Below are 26,981 nucleotides of genomic sequence, written 5' to 3'. Positions count from 1 at the left end.
ACAGCGTAGCAGAAATTAAATATGCGATATCCGGCGATATCTCATGGACTATAAGGTCGCATAAGGTTGAAGAAATGGCGTGTCTAGACTTTATAACATCTCAGGACGGAGATATCTTCTTCCTGATTTACTCGCCATATTTTTACAGTCCTTTGGAACTTAATGGCACGTCAGAGACGTGTTGGAAAGCCTCGCTAGGGTATGATTTTACACTCGGTTCAGATCACAGCTCCAGAGCTTGATGAAATATGTTTCAGTCTGGTTAATCTGTAATCATAGTCTCCGTGGGCATCATCTGAAAGGCAGTTACAAAGATTTTCGGCACGCTACTTCTTTTTTTGCCCACAAAAATAGACTCCAGTTTTGGCTGGAAATCAAGCTGAGTTTGAGTTCTGAGAGGCAGCTTGAAGTAGGGCCTGTGCCGTGAATGAGAAGAGGGGAGAAAATGGGAAAATCATCAAGAGTAATGGCTTTCCACTGAGTACAGAGGGACAGACGGAGAGCGCGGAGTCATGTCCATTATAATGCGGACGAATTTGAAAATATTGTTTATAGGTCTTATACATTTTTCATCCATCTTCGTGTTTTCAGATTGTTTTCCAAATGTTCTAAATGCCAAACTAATTTAAAATCTTTTCTTTTTCTTCCTCTTTTATGTTTAATGGTGGTTTTCAAACAATGAAGTGGTGCACCACCGTACCACCGCCACAATTAGGAAAGAAATAGGGTTGAATGTACTGTATCGGCTGGGTGGTTGGTCAGATAAACCAAGCCATTTGAAGTAGTTTCCTTGGGCTCTGGGAAATTATAACAGGCATTTTATTGACAATATGATGAACAATTAGTGATAAGTGCTGTTAGCCCTACTTTAAAGGGGACCTATTATGCTTTTGTGCTTTTCCCCCTTTCCTTCAGTGTGTTATATAGTTTTTTTTTTGCATGTAAAAGGTCTGCAAAGTTACAAAGCTCAAAGTTCGCGCCAAAGAGAGTTACTCTCCCCCACAGAAACACTGCTCCTGAACTGCCTGAAACGCCTTGCTTGAAGTCCCGCCTTTTCTTCTGTAACATGGTGATGTCACCAAGTAACACATTTGCATAACGGCTAGTTTGGCACGCCCTCAAACGAAGCTAGTTAAAGCAGAGCTGGAACGGAGTCTGAAGAGTTTTGTCCGGTTGACCAATCACAACAGTAGGCAAGCTGACCAATCACAGCAGACTGGGCTTTTCAAGAGGGCGGGGCAGAAGCTAAAACAGAGCGTTTCAGAGTGAGGGTGACAAGAGGTGCTGCGGCACAGCCTGTAAGAGAAAAGTAAAGCATTTTTTTTAACATTAAAGCATGCAAACATGTTCTAGTAGAAACCCGAAATACAAGTATGAACCTGAAAATAAGCACCATAGGTCCCCTTTAAAGCTTAGTTTGGTCACTACTCCCTCTGTGGTTGTGTACTTTGTATCTCAGAGTGCCCAAACACTCAACACAGGTGTAGTCATTGCCATTTTTTTTCCTGTTCTGTTTATATTAAAGAAATGCACAAGTGAAGTATAAAAAGTGAATGCGTCACAAAGGCTTTGTGCTGTTCAAGGCTAACTGCATAGGCAGTGTTAGATAACTGGCACTTCAAAAGGTTATGAAACTCTCCCAGCCATCATCAGTAGATAAAATGTCAAAGGTATGTGGGGAGTGACTTCCTGCTTGCAGTCAGCTACGGTGGTACTGTTGCTTGCATCCCACATCAGCCGATCCCAACCCTTCTTCCACTTTGGCCAAATTTGGATTTTTGTATAAAATGGTAAACAAATCAAATCCAGGCTCCAAAATGTCTCCACATTATCTGCAGACAGGGATGTGATCTTTGTACTTCTTCCTGTCTTACTACAGACACAAAACATGTGTCAGTGACATCACCTGTATTGTGCGGTTGGCTATATGCTTGGGAAAACACACACAAAAATGATAAAGGAAAAAAAATTGGAGGCTACTGAAACATTGCTGGCGAGTGAAAGTGCATTGGCCATGTTTGTGAAAGATATATCACATGATAAAAAAAAGCTCATTCTTTGTCTGCGCTGCAACGTGAGCCTGGCGTTTTCAAATTTATCTACTTTTGGAGAGAGTTTTGGAAAACATCCATTTTCTGAGCGTGATCCCGCCGGCTTAGTGCGGACGGAAGGCCAAAAAACGGAGAGAAAAGATGAGTTTTAAAACTTATCAGGATTAGAGCGGACGTGGTCTGAGAGAATGAAAGGCAGATAAGAATGAATTGGGGGATGTGGAGGGGAGACGACAGCCAAATAAAAGTGAAATAGAGTGAGAAGTGAGTGAATATACGTGGAGTAAGTGCCTGTTTCAATAGAGGGGCGAGCAGAGCCCGGCGACTCGCTCCCGGATGGGTCGATAGATATGAGCAGAGGGCTGAGAGCTGCCGGTATAATTGAGTCCGGTAGTCGGGAGTGTGAAAAGCGCCGGGGCAGCAGAAAGTAGCCATAACTCAATGAGATTGGAGGAGGCGAGATTTACAATGTGTGTGATCAACAACAGAGATTCCTCCATATCTGAGTCTCCCGGAGAAGCAGACAGCTGCTGCTCCGTCCCAAGGGGCCGCAAAGGCACCTTGTAAATATCTGTTGGCACCATCCGAGCTTCGCACCGACCGCCAGTGCCGGGGGGTCGATACGTTGCGGCTCGGATAACAGAGAGAAAACATATTTGGGGGAAGTTTTAGAAGCATGTGGGTGCATGGTTTTGAGTAATTTAATTTACAAAATAACAGGATCAGTCATAGATGTCTCACTCATCTCCCTATGACTGTACAAATGTGTTCTGGCAAAATGTCATCAGCATGAATTATCATCCATCTTTTATTTTGTATACACGGCGTATTGTTGAGCCCCAGGGGCAACCTCGACTGGTAGCAGTTCATGCTTCATTAACTAAAACAAAACAGTCGCGTGACATTTAATATACACACTTTTTTCATAGTTTATGTTATTCCAGTCACTCACTCGGGGCAGTTAGCGTTTTTTAACGATGGGTGGAGATAACCCAGGCGGTTCTATGCACCACAACCACCCCCCCAATCTCTCTCCCTTCCCTCTCCTCCCCCATCCTCCCCGTCTCCTCTCCCTCCGCCTCGTCCCAGGCAGCGTTGACACAGTGAAGATGGGCTGTGGCATTGGCTGCCATTCAGCCTGACTCTCTCATCGGCCCCACAGAATGCCTTTCAGGGTCCCCCAGAGTAACAACTGCTGCGTTTTATTACAGCGTGAAATGGGGAGTGAAAGACCGCTATGGATGTTCCTACTTAACCATGCAGGATGTGTCACTATTGGGTAGGAAGATAAGAGGACAAAGGGGGAAATCAGCCGCTCCAAATGCTTTCGTTAAGACTAAACAGCTCAAGTCCATAGAAACAACCCCTTTGCTCTTGTTTACATCTCAGACTAGAACCATTTGTGTCTTTTTTTAGGCGAAATTTGTCCAGAAATATGTTAACACCACATTGGACGATTACATGCATTCCTTACGCTATTCAAACAGATGGTAGCCGCGTTGCCAGCTGGAGAGATTTGCTTGAGGGAGACCCAGACGTTGGCACCCAAAGCCAGCAGATATACTATGTCCAGCTCAATTAGGTTCTCTACTCCAGTTCCATGGCGTGTTTTCCCAGATTAGATCTCAGAAGTCAAACACTAGCATAGCTATCGACAGCGCGAGACGTGCAGATGTTTGAGGGCTCCAAGCCTCGGGGGGATCCACTAATACTAACTGCTAGACCACAGATATCTTCTGATGTGATCGCATTAATAGAATGGTTTTGCGTGCCAGGAAGTTTTACTTCCTGTATGGTTTGGAATCATTTTTTGGTTTGTTGTAATTGGCAATTTAGTGGTATTGCAACAAATTTCAACATATAAAAGCAGAAGTGCATGTTTCAGGACGACGAAGGGTGTGTATCTGGGTGGAGTTGTTGCCCCCTCAAAATAATTGCACAAGAGCTTATATAGAAAATCTGTTATGGCACGCTCCCAAACGTGCTTTTGGCGGCATTGGTACTACGGTTTTAGATCGAGCACCAAATTGTGCAAATGGGAATCAGGCACTTGATTGATGAGGGCACCTTTGTAATTAAATACAGCCTTCCTATTTGCTTTGGCAAGACATCTGTCGTCGGCCCTCCTCTTCCCTTCTTATATGTCAGGTTGTGGGTGTGGCTGGGGAGAATCGCTGACAGATTGTCAGTTTTCAGCACACCTGCAGGGAGCTCCCACTGCCTCGACACAAACGCTAATCTCTTTTAAAAGCGCCGTTTACGATGTATCTGCTCATTCAGCAAAAAAATAACTGTCCTGTCTTGATGATATTTAAAAAAAAAAAAATACATCTTCCTGTTAGAAATCAGCAGTTTTTTGTTAGTTGGGAACTTTTGCCCTGAAGAGTTAAAAAAAAAGAAAAACGGGGACTCTTGAGGGTGAGACAACACTAAACACACAGCCAGCATTCTAATCTGTGTTGCAACATCCTCGGTACGCAATGTGCTGTGTTAATTCATGTCGCTTGGCACGCAAGCCCGAGCATCTCGAGGTAACGGCGCTTCAATTTTCACTTGTGTAGTTGTGATTGTGGCGAACCAGAAAAAAGACTCATCCTCGTGAAAAGCCAGTGGAATGCATTCAGTCCGTGCACACACAAGATCTTTCAATGAGTAAAATGAGCTTGATCCCCCTGGCTTAAGTGTGTATGTTCAGTGATTTGTAGAAGGGATTTGGGGGGCTTTAACATGTGCGTCTACTGGCAGAACGTCCTTTAGGCGCTGGTGCAGCAGCACAGTTATTGCCTCAACACCTCATTGTTCCTGCTCGCGTTGAGGCTGGGGATGCTGAGGCTGCTGCTACTGCCCGTCTTCGCCGCAGGCTCATGCTCTCAGAGGATACAATTGAGAACAGAATTAATGATATAAGGTCACCGTATTATTCATAGCAGATGATGATAAAACTGCATGGACGGTGAGGCATAACTTGGACGGCGCGATTGAGCTCATATGTCATCTTAAATCTCTGAGGTGTTGCGGCGGTTTCACCTGATCAGCTCTGTAGAAAAACCACATTAGTTTCTTTTTGGAGCTCTCAGCTGTCATAACTACGCTACACTCCCTCCAAGGCGTCCAATAATCCCCTCTGGCACTTTATATTTTATATCATCACTTGAGGGATGTCTATATTGCGATGAAGTAATTAAGAAAATACCTCCCCTCCCAGCCTCCTCCGCCCTCTGGAGCCGGCTTCTCAACACTCAACGCGCCGTCCACGCAGACGAGGCTGGTAAAAGCCGAGAGCTCGGTGTAATTGAGCGCTGGCAGACGTGCGCGCGGCCCCTGATTGCAGCATGTTCCTCCAGAAGCAAGGTTTATGTTTCATCATGCGCCCCGTCCACCGCACTCCATAAAAAGCAAATAAACTTTTCGCTGGCAATGGCAAAATAATGACAGACACTGCTAATGAGCGAATTAAAGAGTCATAAATACAACTCTGGCCTCTGACTGAGATGTGAAATTTCTTTCTTTCTTGGTGCCCTCATTTAACCACTCTTGTGTACTGTACCTTACATAACACTACACATTGTTCTGATTATTTCATGAGCCAAAATGGCACATCTCCATATCTACCCTATCATACCACGTATTGGACTGTCCCTGATGAAGAATGTAGGCGAATGTGTTGAAGATTTACTGCTGTGCCTCGTGTTGGTACTGTAACTGGTGTCTAAATTAAGTGGAGTTGAATGAGTGACTTTGGCAGGTATCTGGTTGGTGTGGTTTGGGCTGCTCCCAGTGCAGCATAGAGGCAGCCTGGCAGCGGTTCCAGCCTACTCTTCTCTTTCACACCAGCTCTCCGCAGCCAGCAAACGGGAGCACATAAAAACCCCTCGCCTCTCTCAGTCCCATCTGAACATATTGTGTTTCCTGCGGCAGCATCTGCCTGATTCTGTTGGACATGCTTGGACTTTTGTGCTAAATTACATTCTCGTTTATTGAGTTTGATTTCATCCAGGGCGAGTTGTAGTATTTAGAGCAAGAGGAGTGTGACTAGATTGGTAAACTTTCATTTTGAAATTGTATCATCCCATTATGGCAAAATGAATTTGAGCTGCACCCGCGCTGATGTTTTTCCTTTTATCCTGTGCCCTATGCCAAACATTCAGCAAATTTGTTCCACGTGTTTAAAAAAAGGGAATCCCAAGAACATTAAGTGTATCATTTATGAAGCGCTCTGTGTTCAGCGTGGTAAAAGAGAAGGGTAATTTGGTGGCGGTGCCAGAGTGCATCAGGCCCAGACATGAGCAGGAGAAGTGGCGGGATGAAGCGTAGACGGTATGGGAGGCACACCAAATCCAAGCATCGGTAGATTTCTAGACACAGCAAGGGTGTGCCTCACTACTCATAACGGACAACCCCCCTTTTCCCCCCATGTTTGCTTTTGTAGAAGATTGTTTATGTGCTTTGAGGGTATGCCAGGCATCCGTAACAAAAAGAGGTGTGACTGGTTGTTGTGAACGTGCAGGGGGAAGTGGCTGAGTGAGGTGCCTGACAGGCAGCCGGCACTGGAGCACCATCTCGGCAGCGTTGGCTCTTTGATGTGGCTGGCCCTTTGAAGAACTGACACCCTTCTCTCCTTTTTCACAGTGCCTGGAGCCCTGCAAGGAATCCTGGGACCTGAAGGAAAACCAGTGCCAGGATTTATGCGAGGTATGTCACCAGCAAAAATACCGTGGTCGCCTCTCAGACTCAAGTGTTTGATACTTAGTGGGGAAAATTCAATAAGAGGAAAGTTTGAGAGGAGTGTGAAGTAGCTCTTTCTGCGCTCTGTAATGACACTCTTTCTGCGGGGCTGAATCAAAGCTGTTTAAATGTACCCACCGCTCCGGTGAGTCATAAGCTGCAATGTAAACAGGACAATCCCTGCAAACTCACAGAGCTGCTTGTTTGCAGGTCAGCAGGTTGGTCTTAAAAAAGTAATCTGACATATATTTTCCCTCTCCCCTACTCCTTAGCCCCTCTTTCCCAAGAAACACTACGAGTGTCTGACGAGCTGTGAGTTCCTGAAATCGGTAGAGGGAGTGAAGCAAGGCGACTGTCCTGCCCCAGAGAAGGCCAGCGGCTTCGCAGCAGCCTGCGTGGAGAGCTGTGAGGAGGATGGAGAGTGTTCAGCCGTGAAAAAGTGCTGCTCCAACGGCTGCGGCCACACCTGCCAGCTGCCTAAGAACCTCTACAAAGGTAATACTAAAGGTTAAACCTGCATGATTGGTCTTTTAAAGGAACAGTGTGTAACATTTTGGGGGGATCTATTGGCAGAAATGGAATATAATAAGTATGTTTTCTTTAGTGTATAATCACCTGAAAATAAGAATTGTGTTTTAGTTACCTTAGAATGAGCCGTTTATATCTACATGTGGAGCGGGTCCTCTTCACGGAGCCGGCCGCCATGTTTCTACAGTAGCCCTGAATGGACAAAAAACAAACACTGGCTCTTGATAGAGCCATTAGCGTTTTCACGTCGGCCACTGTAGTTCTCATACACGCTTGGCACACGTTTCATTTGACTGCAATCTGAAACCTCATCACTAGATGCCGCCAGATGTTACGCACTTCACCTTTAAGATTTCAGTCCTGGGCAATAATTGATTTCCTTTTAATAATAATGCATCAAATGACAATTTGAAAGCAATGTAACAATGTGAAAGGGGTCACTTGTAGTAATGAACCGACAGAAAATTAGCCCCTGAAACTGCAGCTCCACCTTGGCTTTACAGAGCTTCGTAGGGAGTTTCCGCTCTTTGTTTAGCTGTCCCGCCCACAACTTTAACATTTTAGTTAATAAAAAACGAGATGGCGACGGCCAAAACCGAGATGGTGACGGCCAAAATGCCAATCTCAAGGCTTCAAAACGTCAGTCCACAAACCAATGGGTGACGTCAAGGTTACTACATCCACTTCTTATATACAGTCTATGGTTTAAATGCATTGATAGATTGCGATATAAAACACATATTAGAAACATAAACACAGACATGATTCATTAATTAGAGGAAGAAGGGCGTTCGACAGCGAGCCAGGCTGACAGCCTGGGATGCACTCAGTGTCTAAACGTTAGACTGTGCGTGCTGATAAAGTTGCTTAATTGCCCGTGCACTCAGCAGCTCATCTCTTCATTTAATCATCGCTCATGACCGTTTCCAACAGGGACAAGATTAACACGGTTCATCAGCTGAATCATGGATACTCCCTCCTCCTCTATTCATCCTACTCAATAAATGACGTTTCATATCTGGTAATGGTTCCAATGCAAAACGTCACACTTTGTAACGTGATTAACTGTTGCAGTTTGCATCGTTTTCACAAACAGCGCCGAACCAATTAATCCCTCTCCGTCAAACATCAGTTTTAAATCTCAATGACGCAAATTGCAGATTATCTTGAACAATTTTTTGACAACTTGCTCAGAAACATAAATCTTTATTTCATCTCTTTTGTATTGCACATCCTCACCCACACATCCCTCATGCTGTTCCTGTTGTAAATTGGAGTATATATCTTCAGCCTTGAATTTGCTGGATGAGCTTGAGGGTTTCACAGACACAGATGTACCCAGGAATCTTTGCTCCAGTAAAACTGTTTAATAGCGCTGCCCAAGGCGGCCTGATGTTCTGAGGGTGCTGAGTTGTTATGTGAGAGAACCAATAGCCTCTGAACTTGGAGATGGAAGCTGGAACTACATTATATATATATATATATACTATCTGCGCACAATTGCTGGCCGCCCGAGGCCATAAAAAAGTGGAGGAGATGTCGAAGCGAGAGCTGTGGAAGATGAGTCTGAATCAAGCTTTGAACCGCAGCAGCGATCCACTCTGTATGCTTTGAATCACACTAAGCATGTTTCACTGTGTATAGCTGGGAGAAGCAAGAGCATGTGATTTTGAGTTTGAGCACACAGAAGGGCATGCTGGTATTTATATTTGATTTGGAAAAAAAAATCCTCAGGGACTTCACGGTGGATGTCGTGCTCATAAGGTGAACAGCACGTTAAATCGGGGGAAAGATGAAAGCAGGCGTAACCTTGAACATTTCAATACCCAGTCAATGAAAACCATTCACCGCACTGTGAGACCTTCCAATCAAGCAGCCTGCACGCTGATTTGTTTAGTCCAACAAATGCTGAGCTCACGACGGGTCGCCGTCAGCGCCGCGTTTACGCTGAATTACACTGAGCGTTTTGGTGAAAGTCCGGATGGAATTCCTGTCCCGGTCCTCGGTGTTAAAGGTCTAATTAGTTGCTCATGGTTTGAAGAGCGTAATTGTTTCTATGTGTGCACAAGTGTGTGTAGTCTTTGCCATGATGAGCCATGATGCTGGAAGCCATTAGCAAACACAAGCGGGGAGAAATGGAGCGTTTCCCCCACCGAGATCACTCTCAGATGTATGTGTTCAGGTTAGAGGTTCCCAGCCCACGTGTATTTCTCTGATAGACAAAAAAAGTTCTCCGAGACACTGGACCTCCCGCTGGGCTTTTGATGAGTAACAAACCTTCTTCTTTTTTTACATCAATAGAGCCCGACGCCGTTACACATCATCCGCCGCTCCGTGATGTCAGCTCGGAGATGTATTTGCAGGGGTGTGCCTCCGATAACACATGCAGTGCACGTATGGAAATAGGTGGTTTATTAGGCTCTTCTTCTGTCTTTCATTTTCATATATTTCCCTCTAGTTCTCTCTCAGAAGACATGGCACCACATGTGATGCAACCCAAACTTGTTATGTGTGCTTTCTGATCAAAAGCAGTGCAGAGTTTCTACACTGTACTGTGAGAGAAACTGGCAAAGGAGCTGCAGGGGTGGTTGGAATAAAAGAATATGTGAAAAATGTAGAAAAGAAATTGAATTCAGCGAGAGTTACCCTCACTCACACTGTCTCAACAAGTCAGTCAGTCATTCGGTCCGTCAGCCATCCTCAGTTAGCGGTATGTCCTTGTTTTCCTCAACCCTTGTAATTAGAGCAGTCATTATGACAGTATGTGCGTGAGTATTGAGAATTATATTCCTGGAGTGTAATTGCTGGCATGATTAAGACATGAATGGACGCCGTGCTCTCTTGCTCCAGGAGCAGTTACATCACGGCTTTGGAGGAAGCGTGCAGCCATTGAAAAATGAACGCTGTATGATTCTTGGACCAAACCTGACCCAAAAGTTATCTTTGGAAAGAGCAAGGCATGAGAAAGTGTATGCGTTGCCCTCCTCCACATATTGCGGAAGAGAGAGTTTGTGGGTTTTTGCTTTGCAGGAGTGCTTGTGTGACTTTGTGGGAAGATGAGCTAAGACAGAGGGAGATGTAGGAATGCTGTGGTTACCTTGGTGTTGAGTATTGCGCAGGAAATGTGACACGTTTGTTCGCGCGCACTCTGTGCGCTCTCTCTCTGCGACTGTGGAGCTGTGAAACCGCAGCACAATGACCCCCAGCTGTTAGTGTGCAGAAAGCTGCTATCAGCGGGACAAAACAAAGCACTGACTCCATATGCATGCGGTTCAAGGACCCTCCTCCATCTTCCAGGACTTTATATGCACCGATCCATCACTTTTACGTGCCCTGTATGAAGACTGAATAGAGATATAAGTAGATCAAGCTCTCTGCATACAAAACACAGTCTTGATTATGTTGTTTACCGACACGCCGCGCGGTAGCCTTGAGGCGTGTGTCGGTGCTGTTTTCTAAATGCGGAGCAGCGGTGGGCCGCTCAGCAGCGACAGAGGTCCGACATTATGGTCTGAAGTTGTGGGTGATTTATTGAGAACTGCGGGATGTATTCAGCCTTCTCCTGTACTTTCAAACGTGCTTTTCCAATCTCCATCTCATTATCACTGTGCCCGACGCTCAATCAACAACTCACTGCGTCCCCGCTGCAATAAATCTACTCGAGAGAGAGTCAGTCTGACTTGGCTGAGCATTTGGCCCAGTCCTGCACTTAATAAATCTCTAATTTATTGCACATGGCCGCATCGACTTCGTCTGAGAGGCTGAATGGTGAAGTGCAGTGATGCCAATGAACTTTACATGTATGCTTGTATGTTTGCTCTGGTGTGTCCGCAAGAGAGGGAGGGAGACGTTACGCGCGCCATCTCACATACCCAGATGCAAACTGTGTGTGTCATTACTAAGAAGCGCAGCTACTAAAACACATTACTCTGGGCCAGGAAATATCACAACCTGTCACAGTAGAAAGATGATGCCGTTGACACGCAGCGTGCATTAAATCTATTGCGGTGAGGTCATGTCTCATTTTCAAAATCTGTATCTGTCCAACTCTGATGGTGTCATTTATCTTTCCAGCCAAGGAAAGGAAAACAACAAATCTCATGTTGGAAGTTCACCTACGATGTTCCACGCCGTGGTGAGATTACCTCCCGTCACGGTATCGTCTATCTCGCTTGTACTTTTAGGAGTCCCTCTGAAGCCGAGGAAAGAGCTGGGATTTTGGAGCAGCCGTCAGGTCAGCTGGAGATCCGCTGGTCCTCCAAGTTCAACATCTCTGTGGAGCCCGTCCTCTACGTGGTGCAGCGCCGCTGGAATTATGGCATCCACCCCAGCGAGGACGACGCCACCGAGTGGCAGACCGTGGCACAGGTAGGAATCTACACACTAATATAAATAAAAATACTGCAGCATGTCAGTAAGATGAAAAGTTTCTCTCTTCTAGATCCCATCAAATGATGCTATGTGAGTGATTCTTTTGATCAGACATTTGGGATCTGCATCACTAAGAAATGTCAGCTTCACATGTCCCAGCGTGCCACATGCTACAGCTGTGAAAGTGCCGCAGTGCGCTGACAGACTGTTGCACGCGGTTGCACATTCCTCACAGTCGCAGTGTCTTTGAAAGTTTGGCAAAGAGAAAACACACAGATGACTGATGTGGCAGCAAACTCACATGGGGCTGTGACCCTGCGTGAACCCTGACCCCTGTGGTTTTCTCCTCCCCCCCCCCCCCATCTGTCCCTCAGACCGCTGAGGAGCGCGTCCAACTGGCCGACATCAGAGCCAGCAGATGGTACCAGTTCAGAGTTGCTGCAGTCAACGTCCACGGGACCCGCGGATTCACCGCTCCCAGCAAACACTTCCGCTCCTCCAGAGGTCTGTGTCTGTGTGTACATCATGCTGAGTGTGTGTGGCCTTAAGTTCCTGTTTGACACCCACTACCCTCCATTTGTTATGGTTAAGACCCTGGAACAGGTGGAGCCTTTGGGAAAGAGTTTTAGAACCTGATTTGACTTCTTATCTGACCATACAAACCAAGTGGCTGTGGGGAAGCTTTCTTTATGACTGACTCAAAGAAATGCTTTTTTGGTTTGTCTTTAAAAAAAATAAATAAACTGTTCACCTGCACTTTGCACCTTGCATCTCTTTAGAGGATTAAAAGCCATATTTTTGTGAGAACTGAAGTGTGTCCTAGGCTGTTCAGCCCCATGGCTCCATTCAGCAGCAGAAAACTGATTATGATTGAATTGGGAAAAAAAAAAATAAAAAAAAATAAAAAAAAAATTCACCTGTTTTTACAGAAGAAATAAATAAAAGTAACTTAGAAAGATTATCTTGGCAAAACAAGTCATAAACACAGGAGGGAAAACACTTTAGATCAGACTTGCCTTTCAGGGCTTCCGTACATTCACGCTGCTTTATTTAAAACAGTATTCAGGTATTAAATCTTTGAATTCTTTTGTTAACCTTGTTAACCTGACTTGTAAATAAGTGCTTCCCCTCCACAGCTTCCACACATTTACCCAGCGAGCTAAGTGGAAATGGTAATTCATGCCGATGTCGAGCAGAATGCGAGTAATTAAGAGGGACAGGGTTTTTTTTTCTTTCTGTCTTACAACCAGATCTTCATTTATGTCTTCAAATGAGGGGGTTTCCCCCTCTTTACAGTCATATAAAAAATGTAATATGTCTGAATTAGTCAGGATATTGCAGGTTTCAAATGAATGCAAGTGTTGTCTTGCCTCCAGAGGGGGTGACGTAACCGAGGCGCGCTTCAGATCTTTGCCACAGATTAGCGAACGAGCTCTGGTGGCGTCCTGCGTCGCTGCTCTGCTCCCGCACCCTGAAACTTTCAGCGTTGAATGACGCTAAATGGCAGCGTTGTGCTTGCAGATGGCATTTGTTAAAGCAACGGCCAATTGTCGTGCGGTTCCCGGGGATTACAGATTTGTGAATATAATGTGTCTAGATTGAATGTGATCCAGATCAGATACAGTGTGTTTGTTTGACATGTTGAGGCAGAGACATGTTCAGCTTTAACGCAGCTCTGGGTTCAGCGTCTGTCAATGTATATTGTGTAATATAGTGTCTGCATTGTGTGGACCATTTTCATTTTTTCATAACAACGCAGTGCACATCAACATACTTTTTCCAAACTTGAGTTATTTATCCATTAATATATAGAAAGTTGTTTAGCAGTGGAACACTGGCAGACATCCTAAGCACTTCCCATGTTCTGCCAAATGCTGAAAACGGGTGCCAAATACAAAAAGTGTGTTTTGGTGACGTGCGTGTGTGTGCGTGTTGACCTGCCCTGTCAATCCTTCGTCATACATTTACTCCCCAGAGCGTTCTGGATGGCTGTCAGACAGAGCCAGACACCAGGTGGGGAATAGATTCTGCTGCAGGGATGGAAACCGATCTCCAATCAGGCCAATCAGCGCCAGAACGTTGATAGATTGATGGGAGCTGTCATGGATTTGATGAGCTCCTGGCCATTTCTGTCATGCCATTGTTATTTATATAGTGCGGCCGTATCATCTGATTGCAATTTTGCACTACCATACTTTGTTAGAGCAATTTGTAAGAGCTTATTTATCTTGTGCAGCCAACATCAGCTGGTATGGAGAACCGATGTGTCCGGTTGTGGACTGGATTAAATGCGTTTCAGGTGGGAGGAGAGGCGAGCCAACAGGGCTGTGGCGTGAATTATTTTCTCATTACGGGGCTATTCCCTCCGCTCCGGCGTCTGGCATGTGGCCCCTGCTGCTCCTCCCGCACCAGGCTGACATCAGCTGGGTCACATACGGATGGGTTCTGAACCAGCTTCACTCTGGACACACATTAGTTAGAGTACAGGAATGTAGAGAGCCGAGCCAAAGTGAGCAGCATGTGTTTGTTAACCCCTGACCCGAGCTCTCGGTCCCGCCGAACGCTGTCACAGACGTGACATGACACCTGTCATAACATCTCATGGCAGATTGTCAGCGGAGGACTAATTACTTTATACAGTGTCATACTGGTGCCCCTCCTTAGCTGCAGCGCTAACCCGCAAGTGATGAAAGGTGTCTTGGCCCGTAATGCGTTCGACCTGAAATTATACTTGCAAGAACACCGCCTTTGGCTCGAGATTTGTCACATACAAGAAGAACCAGAGGCCCACTTTGTGTTGCGCTCTAAATGTCTACAGATGTACTGAGATCCGTTACCGCGGCGCTGACTTTGTTGTTTCATGTTGTTGCTATGTCTTCAGATCCATCCGCCCCTCCCAGCCCGACCAGTCTGCGTGTCAGCAACGTGACGCTGGGCGACGAAGGCCTGGTGACAGTCCGTCTCAACTGGACGCTGCCAGAGGAGCCCGATATCCCCATACATCACTACAAAGTGTTCTGGAGCTGGACCGTGCCCACCAAGTCCATGGTGCCATCCAAGAAGAAAAGGAGAAAGACCACCAACGGGGTAATCTTCTCACCCTGTCTCAGACAGTGATGTGTTCTTTCTCTCCCTTTTCCTCTCTCTAAGATGACAGGGTCTTGTCCAGGATTATCTCAGCACCTTCTCTTCTGGCCCCAACTCATCACTGTCAGTATTATCCGTGCAGGCCTGCAGTGGAGAAAGGATAAACATGGAATAGGAGTTGCATTTATTTATATATATATACTTGCACGGCAATCAATCACCTACAGATTGAAACAATGTGTTCTTCATTGTTTTAATACCTTATATACTGATGAAAGAACCCTTAAACGCACTGTTAAGCTTTGAAGGGAACCACATTAAGTGTGATAAATAGCCATATTTAAAGTTGTAAATCATGATTTCATAGTCTGTGTTTCTTAAATATCTCAATTTATATTGTTCACTTTTTTGGGGGTTTCTATTTTGGAGCTTTTTGTTTTCTCCTACTTAGTTTTTTGATTGTGTAATTCAGCTATTTCTGAAGTAGTACATGGGTTTATTTATTTATTGGTAGTGTTTTTAACATAGATCTCAGTAGTTTCAAAGTCAAGTGGTTACATAACTATACTCACAATTCCTATTCTATTATTATTATCTTTTACATTGATGCCTGCAGTATATTTAATCTAAGGCGAGACTCGGTAAAACAACAGAAGAGCTAAAAACTAGGGCTGTCAAAGTTAATGCGATAATGATGCATTTACGCAACTTGAGATTTTTAGGTTGTAGCGGGCTCAGTTTTAGATCTAGAGTGAAGATACTGATATCATATTAAACCATAGAACCTAAGGAATCCATTGGTGCCAACCGTGTCATACTAGCTCGTTGGGAAGAAGGTGAAATAATGCTCCAAACTTGCACTAAATTTTTGCGAGGAAAAACTGGCATGGCCAGTGACCTCTGACCTCAAGATATGTGAATGAAAATGGGTTCTATGGGTACCCACGAGTCTCCCCTTTACAGACATGCCCACTTTATGATAATCACATGCAGTTTGGGGCAAGTCATAGTCAAGTCAGCACACTGACACACTGACAGCTGTTGTTGCCTGTTGGGCTGCAGTTTGCCATGTTATGATTTGAGCATGTTTTTTATGCTAAATGCAGTACCTGTGAGGGTTTCTGGACAATATTTGTCATTGTTTTGTGTTGGTTATTGATTTCTAGTAATAAATATATACATACATTTGCATAAAGCAAGCACATTTGCCCACATGTTGATAAGATTATTAAATACTTGACAAATCTCCCTTTAAGGTACATTTTGAACAGATAAAAATCAGAAATAAAAAATCAGACAGAGTCAGCTTAACAGTCAACAAGTTGTAATTTATCCAAACTCAAAGAAACAAACACAACAGAAAGATCTAGCTCCTTCAGGAGCCCTAACCCCGTAACTGGCAAACCAAAAACTATCTTAGCCGGGCCGCTAGCCGACTCACCAGTTCAACATATTACAAAGGTTCACCCAGGAGATGTAGAGGAGAATGAGCCTGAGAGCTCCTCACTCACATCATGTGCCACACCAAATGACCTCTGCTGACTGTCCTTAATTCTCCCCTGATGAGGAGATCAGCTCCAGGTGTGTGGCTCCCCACACCTGCTCCCAATACTCTCAAATGGGAGTGGGTGGAGCCACCTGATAGGAATAAATGGTGCCTTCAAATGTAGCTTGTGTTCACAACATGGGAAGTCGTGCACACGATATGCGTGGCGTTCAAGTGGTTAAGTCGTGAGAACGCCGTTGCTAAGCAACGACAATATTGATGCTACTGTCGGCGTCTAGAAGCCACAGAGGCTAACAATTTAGCAAGCTAGCAAGTGGGTAACATAATGCAGGACATGTAAAGGCATAATGACAGAGGAAAAAGATGTGGGTGTTGAGAATATCAACATTTTCCTCAGACATATTATACAAAGAAAAACAATATGCGACTAAAATGATTTTGACTAAAAAATGAACTTCTGACAACGTCAACAAACACATCACAACTCGTGAACTCTGAGCTTTCAGAAGCTTTCCACTTAGAGGGTGGCGTTCATATGGACTCGTCTCGTGAACACGGTAGACACGACATCATTTGAAGGCACCAGTAGATGCTTCCAATTACCCTGCCCCTCGGCCCCTTACACATCCAAGAAACCTTCTCTAATAATGGCACAAATATCATGTTTTAAAGGGAAATACCATTGAGTCCAATGGGTTCCATTTGGTTCCAACTAGTTTGCATACTGGAACATCCTCAACTATTTGGTCCAGCCAGAAAGAAGAGTTCTCATGGTCCTTTGTCTGGGATGTCAACATAGACAAAACCCCCGCGCTTGCGATCACAAGGGATGAATACAATTTGGTTATAAAAGCTTAAACAAACAGGCAAGTTAAGAGCTTACAAAGTTGGACTTCCTGGCTTGGACAACTCAGAAAGAAAGCCACAGAATAATATTTTGATAGTATTACAAAGTTTGTTTTTGTTGTGTTTTTACTTCTACATAAAAATTACACGATTGTGCATGCAAGCATTGATTGGACTGTCACAGATTGAAGCAATGGGTTCATGCGTATACAGACATTTTCCTTATAGATAAATCACATTACTGTCCTCATAAATTAGAGACAGAATTTCCAGTAACATGTGACCTGATAGTACATACCTGTGGCTCAGTATCTGTGGAGAGTGTTTCATTACAGACTGGAGCAGAAAGACAGATTGTCTAGACAGTCCACGCACACCTCTGTAGAGTCTTCTCCTGAATTAGTGTATGAAATGCGTAGCAGATGTGGCGCAGAGGAGATAGAGGTGGGAGACACCAGACACCCATTGACACATGTACTACTGGTTTCCACTTTGGCACCTCTGGGCTTCGAAAGCAGCCTGCTGGCAGAGGAATGTCAAAACACGCACAGTCAATAACAAGAATTCATCAAGCTCACGCTGATGGTGGAATGTTGCAAGTTAAACACGGCGAGGAAGCCCTGGGAGGCTCTGATAACACGGCTCCCTTGCAAGGCCCTGAAGGCTATCTCCTCACCACGATACCTTCCCCAGCGCCACATGTGTTCTTAATAAGCAGGGTTTTCCCACAGGCCCGGGTTGGCCCAGGCTGAGCTGAGCTGGAACTGTGACTGGGACAATGACAGCCAGGGCTTTGAAAGGAGCCTCAAGTGACAGTGTGGTAACATTATACAAAAGCCAACATGCAAGTGTTTTTTTTTTTCCGTTGTTGCAGGCTCAGAGCTGGGTGGATCTGGAGGGACTGCTGCAGAACAGCAGTTACACTGTGGAGCTGCAGGCCGTCACATACTGGGGACAGGTGCGTCTGAAGAGCTCCAAGGCTTCTCTCCACTTCAGCACCTCCCAGAATAATGAGTCAGGTAAACATTGGTGCTAATTTTTCTGTCGGTAACTCAGCTGTCAGGCTTGATATGTGATTTTAGCCACTAGGGACGGCGGTAGAGTGCTGCAGGAATGAGTCCTGGAACCCGGAAATGAATTAGCGTTTTTGCACTTCCGGTTCCTTCGTCTCCAAGTCGATGGGTTTTTGGTTCAATGCTTAAAATAAGGTCTGTGGTTAACACACGTTTTGGTCTACGACATAATATACGTCAGTAAATATCCCACTTGTGAAGCTTTTACGTGTCTTAAAAAGGTGCTAAGTAGCTAAATGAGACACGGAAAACGGAAACCAGGGCGATGCTATAAACATACGTCATCCCTGCACTGCTCTATGTCGGTCCACCGCTTTGTTCCAGACTGAAATATCTCAACAACCGTTGGATTGATTGCCATGAAATATTGTGTAAACATTCACGGTCCCTAGAGGATGAATCATAATGACTTTGGTGATCCTCTGACTTTTCCTCTCGCGCCACTATGAGGTTGACTTATGTGGCTTTTTAGGGAAATGTAAATGGCCAGCTACTGGATGGATCGTCGAAATTGATAACATTTGGTACAGACATTCATGTCCCTCTCAGGATGAGTTGTAATCACTTCAGTGATCTTGCACCATCATCGGGTCAAAATTTAACTCGACTTAAACCTGCTGTAGGCAGAATGTTTTTGGCACAATTGGGCAAAAATTCCATAATAACCTTTCAGCTTATTGTAATTCAAGTGTTATGAGAGATAACTAGACTTCTGCACCTCCTCATGGCTCTGTTTTCAGGCTTTATATTGATTTAATATTTGATCAGCGCTGCCTAGTTTGACTGTTTGATTGGAGTTCGCGAGTGATTGACAGCTGCTCAGAGAGAGCAGGCTCCAGCTCAGCTCTGATTGGTTGTTTTCTTCCGGTCTGGGAAATCTTGCAGATGCTGTTAGGAGCACCGCAGGACACCAGAGGGCACATAGGCATTTTCAGATTACCTGTCTCATGAACTACTGTCAGGAAATAGTGACCTATAAAAATAAATATAGTGATTATAAAAATAACCTTTTCAAATTCTACCTACTGCTGCGTTAATGACTAAATCCCTGCCAAAAAAATTATATTCCCATCATCCTCAGCTGTACTTTGTGTGTAGTGCAAATTTGCAAATGCTAGCGTGCTAACACACTAAACTAAGATGGTGAATGTGGTAAACCTGATATTAGCATGGACTCTTAGTCTTGTTTTACTATATATTTGCCATTTGGTGATTTTTTTTAGCCAAAAACCTTAGACTTGGTTAAAGGTCCACTCAGAAACTGACACAGCCGAGGTTATGTGGGAACCAAATAATGGGTAGGTGCAATTAAGAGTCACATGCAGAGTCATGCACTACCTGAAATTAAAAAAAATAACCTGGATGGAGTTGCAGTTTTGTGATTGCAGATCCATATGGCTGAACCAATGTAGCAGAATCCAATTTTCTTTCTGTTTGTTTGTTTTCCTTGAGAGTTGAATTTTCCTAAATTACTGAGAGTCTTCAGGCAAACAATCATCAGGAGAATTGCAAAAAGCAGGAATGGCCAAGGTGCGCTGGCGGCACATCTGCATTCATTCGAAGCTCCTGCGTGATTAGGAATCACAGACCAAGCCTTTTAAGCATGTGTGGCTCTAGAGGGAATTGAACCTTTAACCTTGGCAGCGTTAGGCGGTACTTTGTGTACCCATCGAGTTACACATTTACGCATAAGGAACGCGTTGCAACTGCCGCGATATTACAAAGAAATAATTGTGTGTTTCTGTTACCATGCTGGAGAGTTTGCCACAACACAGTCACTGTCTTAGCTACGGCAGCAAATATTTCTCCTTTCTCTTCCCAGTAAAATCAGTGCTCAAGTCAAAGAAGGAGGAGATATCCCCTCTTGGTTCGACCTTGGCCAAACGCCCCTCTGGCCCTCTAGAGGTGGGCACGCCCTTCTACCAGGATGGCCAGCTGCAGGTCCGCGTCTACTGGAAGAACCGGGGAGGTATGCACTCCACTGTATTGATTTACTGCTTTGTTAGAATCTAATTAGCACCCCATTATGCCCATCAATCACCATGACTCATAATAAAGTGTTAGGACGATTCTCAGTGACTCAAACAATGGAACATCCCTTTTTTTTTTTACAAATGTGGTATCAGATGGTGTGAATGAAATAAGTGAAACAATGTGTCACTGTGAGAGCTGCGTAATGTGAGAGCTGGTGTAAACCTGCGCATGGCCTGGTAGAGCGGAGCCACCGTTTAGTAACAAGAACAATAAACACACAGAGCCGGAGCCGTGCGATGGGATTTATTGACAGCTGCGTTTAATAGATCCTCGCCCTCGCATTAGCGTCGAAGCGGCCCATTTTGTTTTACAAGACCTGATGTCATTGGGAACAGAAACGGCCGTGGGCTGCGGCACCGCAAGGGGTTAAAGCCTATAGGAATGCCGGTCCCAGCGGCGTCCGTTCGCCCCAGCCCTTACCAGAGTGGAAATATGGAAACCTTGAAAGCCACGCTCTCAGGGTAACCTGTCAAGTCCCATTCACTGGTCTATGTTATGTTACTAATAGATGTCATCGCCCAAGCCAAACTCCACATCTTAGAGTCAAGAATGCAAACGCTGGCTGAAGGAGAGGCCTGGTGAGACACCAACTGCTGAATCAGAGTGCGAGAGAGAGAGAGAGAGAGAGGAGGGGAAGATAGAGTTGGCCCAGAGCTGTTAGCGAGGTTGGCCCGCACTCAGAGAGCTGAGTGATGCTGACGGGGATCAAGCGTGGCTTGGGAATCACAGTGTTGCAGTGCAGAGTTAATCCTGGTCCAGCTCCGTCTTCTCGTTCGCAGCGCATGGTCTGCAGCGTGTGTGTGTGTGCCACTCATTAGTCTGAGGGATGACCCCGGCTTTGACTCTGACAACCTGGGTTCCACTACTGTAAACACGCAGACATGCAGATGGCCTGGAGAGTTGTTAGTCTCTGGACATCTGGTTTGTGTGACGGAGAGAAGGGACAGGTTAACTGAACCGTGATTAAACTCTCACTCATTGTCTCTGTGATCCAAAGCAGCCGGGCTCTCTGGGTTGTGTCCAGCAGACGAAAGAGAACCGTACTGTACACGGGCTCAGATAATATATCGCTGTCTGCCCAACACCCAGACAAAAGACAGCAGTCCGGGCCGGTGGCGGCACTTCTGAGGCTCGCTTCCAGCCATGATTTATCGAACGCCGCTGAGGTTCTGTTCTCTACCTGATCTCCGTGTCCCATTTCTTGTTTTACATGCCGCTTCCCCTCCCTGTCAGACCGGGCTAAGCATATCTTGTTTATTTTTTCCCGATTTCCCGCTTCCCTGTAATTCCCTCTCTTCTGCTTCCAAAGAGCTCAGGGGGTCCACGTGCCAGATCTGTGTCTAAGCCTTCAAAAGACCCCTTTTATCTCCTCCACTACAACCCAGGCCCCCGCCAAGGGGCCAACATAGCATAACTCAATTATTAATATTTCACATATCCATGCGACACAGTTGAATGAATAATAAATCCAGTAACATAAAATGCGGGTGATGGGCAGATAAACAGTGCTGATGAGCTACTGTACAGTAACGGAGCGAATGAGAGCCGCTGTGTCCCGGCGTGACCACGGCTGCTTCTCCACTGATGAGAATGCAAATCCTTAAAGTTGAAGTTAGTGGAAGTTTGTGTTGGGAATTGAGCCGTCAGCCAACAAAAGGAAAGGTTTTGGAAACAGGAAAAAAGAACATGTGCTTTCATGTTTCTTTACATAAGTTATCGTGATCATCAATAATGGAAATGGTGATATCAGATCTCAGATAGGGAGTGTTGTAATTTGTGAGATACCCATCAGTTCATTATTTCATTTATCATTTCATCTGATTAATGTTCAGTGGTGTTATATAACAGTGCACATTTCCTCAAGTACTGTACTATGGTACAGTTTTAGATATCTAAGGCAACTTTATACTTTAACCCCACGACATTTCAGAAAGTAGAGGGGCAGTTATTGCTTTCACTCGACTACATTTATTTGACAACCATATTCAATTGATGCTCTTGTCCAAATCAAGTTAAACTTGTATGCATAGTACTCCGTGGCTCAGAGGTAGAGCAGGTCGTCCACCAATCGGAAGGTCGGCGGTTTGATCCCAGCTCCTCCGGACACATGACAGTGTCCTTTAGCAAGATACTGAACCCCAAATTGCTCCCAAAGGCCATCTTTGTGTGAATGAGTATTTAGATTAGATCCTGAGGGGCAGGTTGGCAGCCTCTGCCATCAGTGTATGAATGTGTGTGTGTGAATGGGTGAATGCTGACATGTAGTGTCAAGCACTTTGAGTGGTCGAAAGACTAGGAAAGCGCTACATTAATGCAAGTCCATTTACAATCTATTTTTTATTGACTCTGTTTTATGTCGTCAGGTCAAAGGGTCACATTGCAGGCGTTGCCTTTTTCTTTTTACTGACACTGTTCTGATTGCCTCGCACCTACGTGATGTGCGTATAAATAATCTTCTTCAAACTTGTATGCGGAGACATTACTTTGAGTATTGATTCATTGATTGTAGAACATAGTGAAAAATGCCCGTCTAGAGCCAGCCTGTTTTGTTGGCCACTAGACCAAAGCACAATTTGTGGCGATTATAAAGAGAAAAGCAGCGAATCATTACAATTTAGAACCTGGAACCAGTAAATATTTGCCATTTTTGCTTCATGAATTAATCTTCATCAGATATAGAAATTGGTGTCAGTAGATTTTCTGTTGATACGCTAATCATTTTGACACTTGTAATTAATACAATGACACAATATAACATTGAGAAGGGCCATTCTGCTCCTTAATAAGTACTTAAGTAAGTAAGTAAATACTAAATCTGAGTACTGAGTTGAGTCTTTTGTTGTGTGATGTGACATCATCTCCTCTCTCTCATCCTCCCCCTGTGTTCAGACCCCACTGTGAGTCGCTACCACGTCCAGTGGATGCCGGAGTACTGCAGCCACAACGAGACCCGAGGGCCGGAGAAATCTGTCACGCAGGTTAGCCTCCAGCAGCAGTTTCACACACCTTCCAACTGCGGGTCGGATCACAGAGCGCTGCAGAGCTACGGCTCGATCAGCAGCTCTGTGCTATGCAAAGCACGCGCCTAACCTTTTGTCTGATGCTTAGAAAGGACAGCGGCTCCCGCTAAAGAAAACAACTCGAGCCGAGCGAGCCTGAAGCCCTGTTGCGCTGGATTTGCACTGGGCAAATCACTGGCTGTTGTTTTGAATATTATGAGTCAGTCGTGTGGTCAGGCATGTGGTGTGTTGGCCAATAAAACGCATTTACTTAAACAATGTTTCCCGGAACGGGGGATCATTCACCTCCAACGGCCCCAGCCACGCATTCTGCACAGGGCTTTCTTGCAGTCGGATCTGTGGAGGGGTTGGGAGAGTCTGGGGGTGGGGGGTGGTGGGGGGTTAACTGCTCGGGCTCAGGCTGATACAGGATGGCAGAGGCCTGGCAATCAACACATTCTTTGGGGACCGGCGCTCTGGTTGCTAGGAAATATACATCCATGTTCTATAGATCGCTGGGAAGGATTCCAGGCGTTTGCTTTTATGTGAGCGCAGCGCCTCATTCACTTTTAATCAAAGCTGTTTCATATCAGAGAGAACATACACACACCCTCTCTCACGGGACTGCCCATTAATGTAGAACTTCTTTATTACGAATGCAAGATCTAAATCCACTAGTCAGCACGATTGCTTTTTGTGTTTCCCCGAATGAGATTTTTTTGTTGAGATCAATAGATGATTAAAGTTTGAAATGAGTGTAAAGTGTAAAACTGCAGCACAGAATTCATTAACAGGGATTTACAGGCCATTCTCTTTTAAAACTTACACATAAATTCACTTCGGCTGCCGCTTCTTAATTAAGTCGCGTTTATGCCACATGTGGAAGCTATAAAAAAATGATTTTTATTGTAAATTGAATAGAAGGATAGTGGTCTAACCCCGACCATGTGAGCGTTCAAAGTGGTCCCGTAATGTGGGGCATGTTCCTGAGTTCCTGAGCGGGAATGTGATCTGCCCCGGCGCTGTGTATTTAATTATCTCTGAAGCTCCATGGGACCTGACCTGGGTGACATGTCAAAGTCATCAGGGCTGAATAATGTGTTTCTTGGCTCAGGAGAACTACATCAACCTCCCGGGCCTGCTGTTCTCCTGCAAGTACAAAGTCACCGTTCACATGCTGAAGTCCAAGAGACGCTCCAAGGACGAGAGCACCACCTTCCTCACGCCGACCTGCGCTACCATCCGCAGCAAGACTCACAAACACATCCCCTGCCCGGGGGAGGGAGGTGAGTACTGTAGTAAAGGGCACATTGAAATCATTCTGTATTAGTGTAACTCTGGAGCGTTATTTAGCGATCTTCCCAACAAGCTAACATGACATGGTTGGTACCAATCAATCCCTTGGGTTTTCTAGTTTCATATACCAGTATCTTCACTCTAGCTTGTAAAACTGAGCCTGTTTCAACCTGTGAAAGACAGAATAGCGGCCGTTGGATTATTAAGAGGTTAATAGTAATAAAAGATTGGTACTTGATGTCTGCGTATCGATACAATATTGCCACGCAAAATTTCGCAATACTAAGCTGTATTGATTTTTTCCCCCCACACCTGTTCTATCAATCTTCTCATCTAACTCTTGGCAAGAAAGCGAATATGTTCATTTCCCAAATTGTCAAACTATTGCTTTAATATCAAGACCTTGACTGAGATCACCTTTCTCCTAACAGCTCCGGGGGTCCCAAAGGTTTTGGCTAAGCCTGAGAACCTGACGGCCTCTTTCTCCATCATTGATGGAAACATCACCGGTAACTTCCTGTGGCGCGTGTCCAGGGTGGCTCCCCATCAGCGAATCACAGGCTTCCAGGTCACCTGGGCCGAGATCACCACAGAAAGTCGGCAAAACAGCCTGCCCAACAGCATCATCTCCCAGTCCCAGATCCTGCCTCCAGTAAGTCTATTTTCATTAAAACAGGATTGGTGTTTTTTCTATTCTAACTCCCGCAATAAGCCATAGAGTGAAGGCTGTTTACAAATGCTGCAGACCGAATCCCACAGGGACCATGCTGTCATATAGTCTTTAAATTGTCCCTTGTAGTAGGAAGGTATGTTCTATTTTCAGCATTTTGTTTCACAGCATCTGTCAAAGGTGAGGGTGATTTGAGGATAACACTGCTGTGGCCTCTTTGCATGAATCTTGTGATAAGCGGCGGCGTGTAGACAGGCAGCAGGGAGAGATCTGAGGAAGTGTTGTGTCCTGCTGGAAGTTCTCCTCTACGTTTTCATCTGCCTTCACGTCTTCCTCTTTCATCCTCCGTGAGAGCTCCGAAAAAGCCGCTCTTTGACATAATCTGCTCCATCAACAACACGTTCCGCCTATCTGCACCTCCCAGCCTCTGGAGCTCGTCTATAAATAAAACCACCCACCGCACACTTTATCAAGCTGGCAGCAAAAGAAGGAGAGACAGCAAGCCTTATGAAAACACAGTCTTTGTTTTTGTCTGTGGCTTGTGTGCAAAAGACAGCTCTGCAGCCGATACTCCCCCGGTTTACTGCCCATTCAAGTCCTGTCAAATTCAAAGGCGCATTCTGTTGTATTTCAACTGATTGCGTTTCTTCTACTGTTCTCCTCCCTCACTTGACAGGATCATAACTTGCTTGTCGTGTCCAACCTGCGGCCGTCCACCTACTACAGACTGGAGGTGCAGGTCATAACGACTGGAGGGGAAGGTCCTGCCACTGTCAAGACCTTCCAGACCCCCAACATATTACCAGTCATTCAACACCGTAAGTCCATATTACTGTCTTTGATGCTCCATCATGTCCACTAATGTGATTTTTTTTTTTTTGACTGATTGTGTTGGATGTCATTAAGTGGCTGTTACTGCTCAGTGCTAACAGCATATCTTACATTTATCCTTAAAGCAATAGTTTGACATTTTTTTTTAGTGAAAGTTTTAATTTGTTTATTTGCTTTCTGGCGAGAGTTAGATGAGAAGATCAATACCACTCACACGCCTGTGTAATCAATATAAGACTACAGCCAGCAGCCGGTTAGTTTATCACAAAGACTCCTGGAAAACAGGAGGAAACAGCTAACCTGGCTCTGTCCTACAATAAATAGGACTATTATGCTTTTGTACTTTTTCTCGTTCCTTTAGTGTGTTATATCGTTTTTTGTGTATGTAAAAGGTCTGCAAAGTTACAAAGCCCAAAGTTCACACCAAAGGGAGTTACTCTCCCCCACAGAAACACTGCTCCTGAACTGACTGAAACGCTTTGTTTGAAGTCCCGCCCTTTCCTACGTAACGTGGTGACGTCACTAAGTAACACATTTGCATAATACCTGCATAGCGGCTAGTTTGGCACGCCCTGAAACAAAGCCAGTTAGAGCGGAGCTGGAGCGGAGTCTGAAGAGTTTGGTTTGGTTGACCAATCACAACAGAGTGCACACTCTGTTGTGATTGGTCAACCAGCTGACCCAGCAGACTGGGCTTTTCAAGAGGGCGGGGCAGGTGCTCAAACAGAGCGTTTCAGACAGAGGGTGAAAAGAGGTGCTGCAGCACAGCCGTTATGAGAAAAAAAAAGTGTTTTTTGAACAAATAAAGCATGTAAACATGTTCTAATAAAAACCCAAAATACAAGTGTGCACATGAAAATGAGCATAATAGGTCCTCTTTAACAAAATCCACCTACCTCTAAAGCTCACTCATTAACACGCTGCCTGGCAACTGCTCAGAGCCAAAAAATAGTCTGGCACAAA

The 26,981-nt window shown here is 45.0% G+C and overlaps 1 protein-coding gene across 1 annotated transcript in view; it reads left to right on the top strand.

Moving 5' to 3' along the window:
- Positions 1-26,981, top strand: part of anos1 (anosmin 1) — a 44,223-nt gene that overhangs the window by 14,466 nt on the left and 2,776 nt on the right. The window contains 12 exon segments of the mRNA XM_074659129.1: positions 6,681-6,743; positions 7,049-7,271; positions 11,489-11,521; positions 11,524-11,672; positions 12,050-12,179; positions 14,557-14,762; positions 17,990-18,134; positions 20,011-20,157; positions 23,112-23,200; positions 24,336-24,507; positions 24,949-25,169; positions 25,864-26,005. Of these exon segments, the coding sequence (XP_074515230.1) occupies positions 6,681-6,743; positions 7,049-7,271; positions 11,489-11,521; positions 11,524-11,672; positions 12,050-12,179; positions 14,557-14,762; positions 17,990-18,134; positions 20,011-20,157; positions 23,112-23,200; positions 24,336-24,507; positions 24,949-25,169; positions 25,864-26,005 (1,720 nt within the window).

This window comes from Sebastes fasciatus, chromosome 14 (assembly GCF_043250625.1).
Source record: "Sebastes fasciatus isolate fSebFas1 chromosome 14, fSebFas1.pri, whole genome shotgun sequence".
NCBI lineage: Eukaryota > Metazoa > Chordata > Actinopteri > Perciformes > Sebastidae > Sebastes > Sebastes fasciatus.
This window is presented reverse-complemented; position numbering and strand designations above follow the sequence as displayed.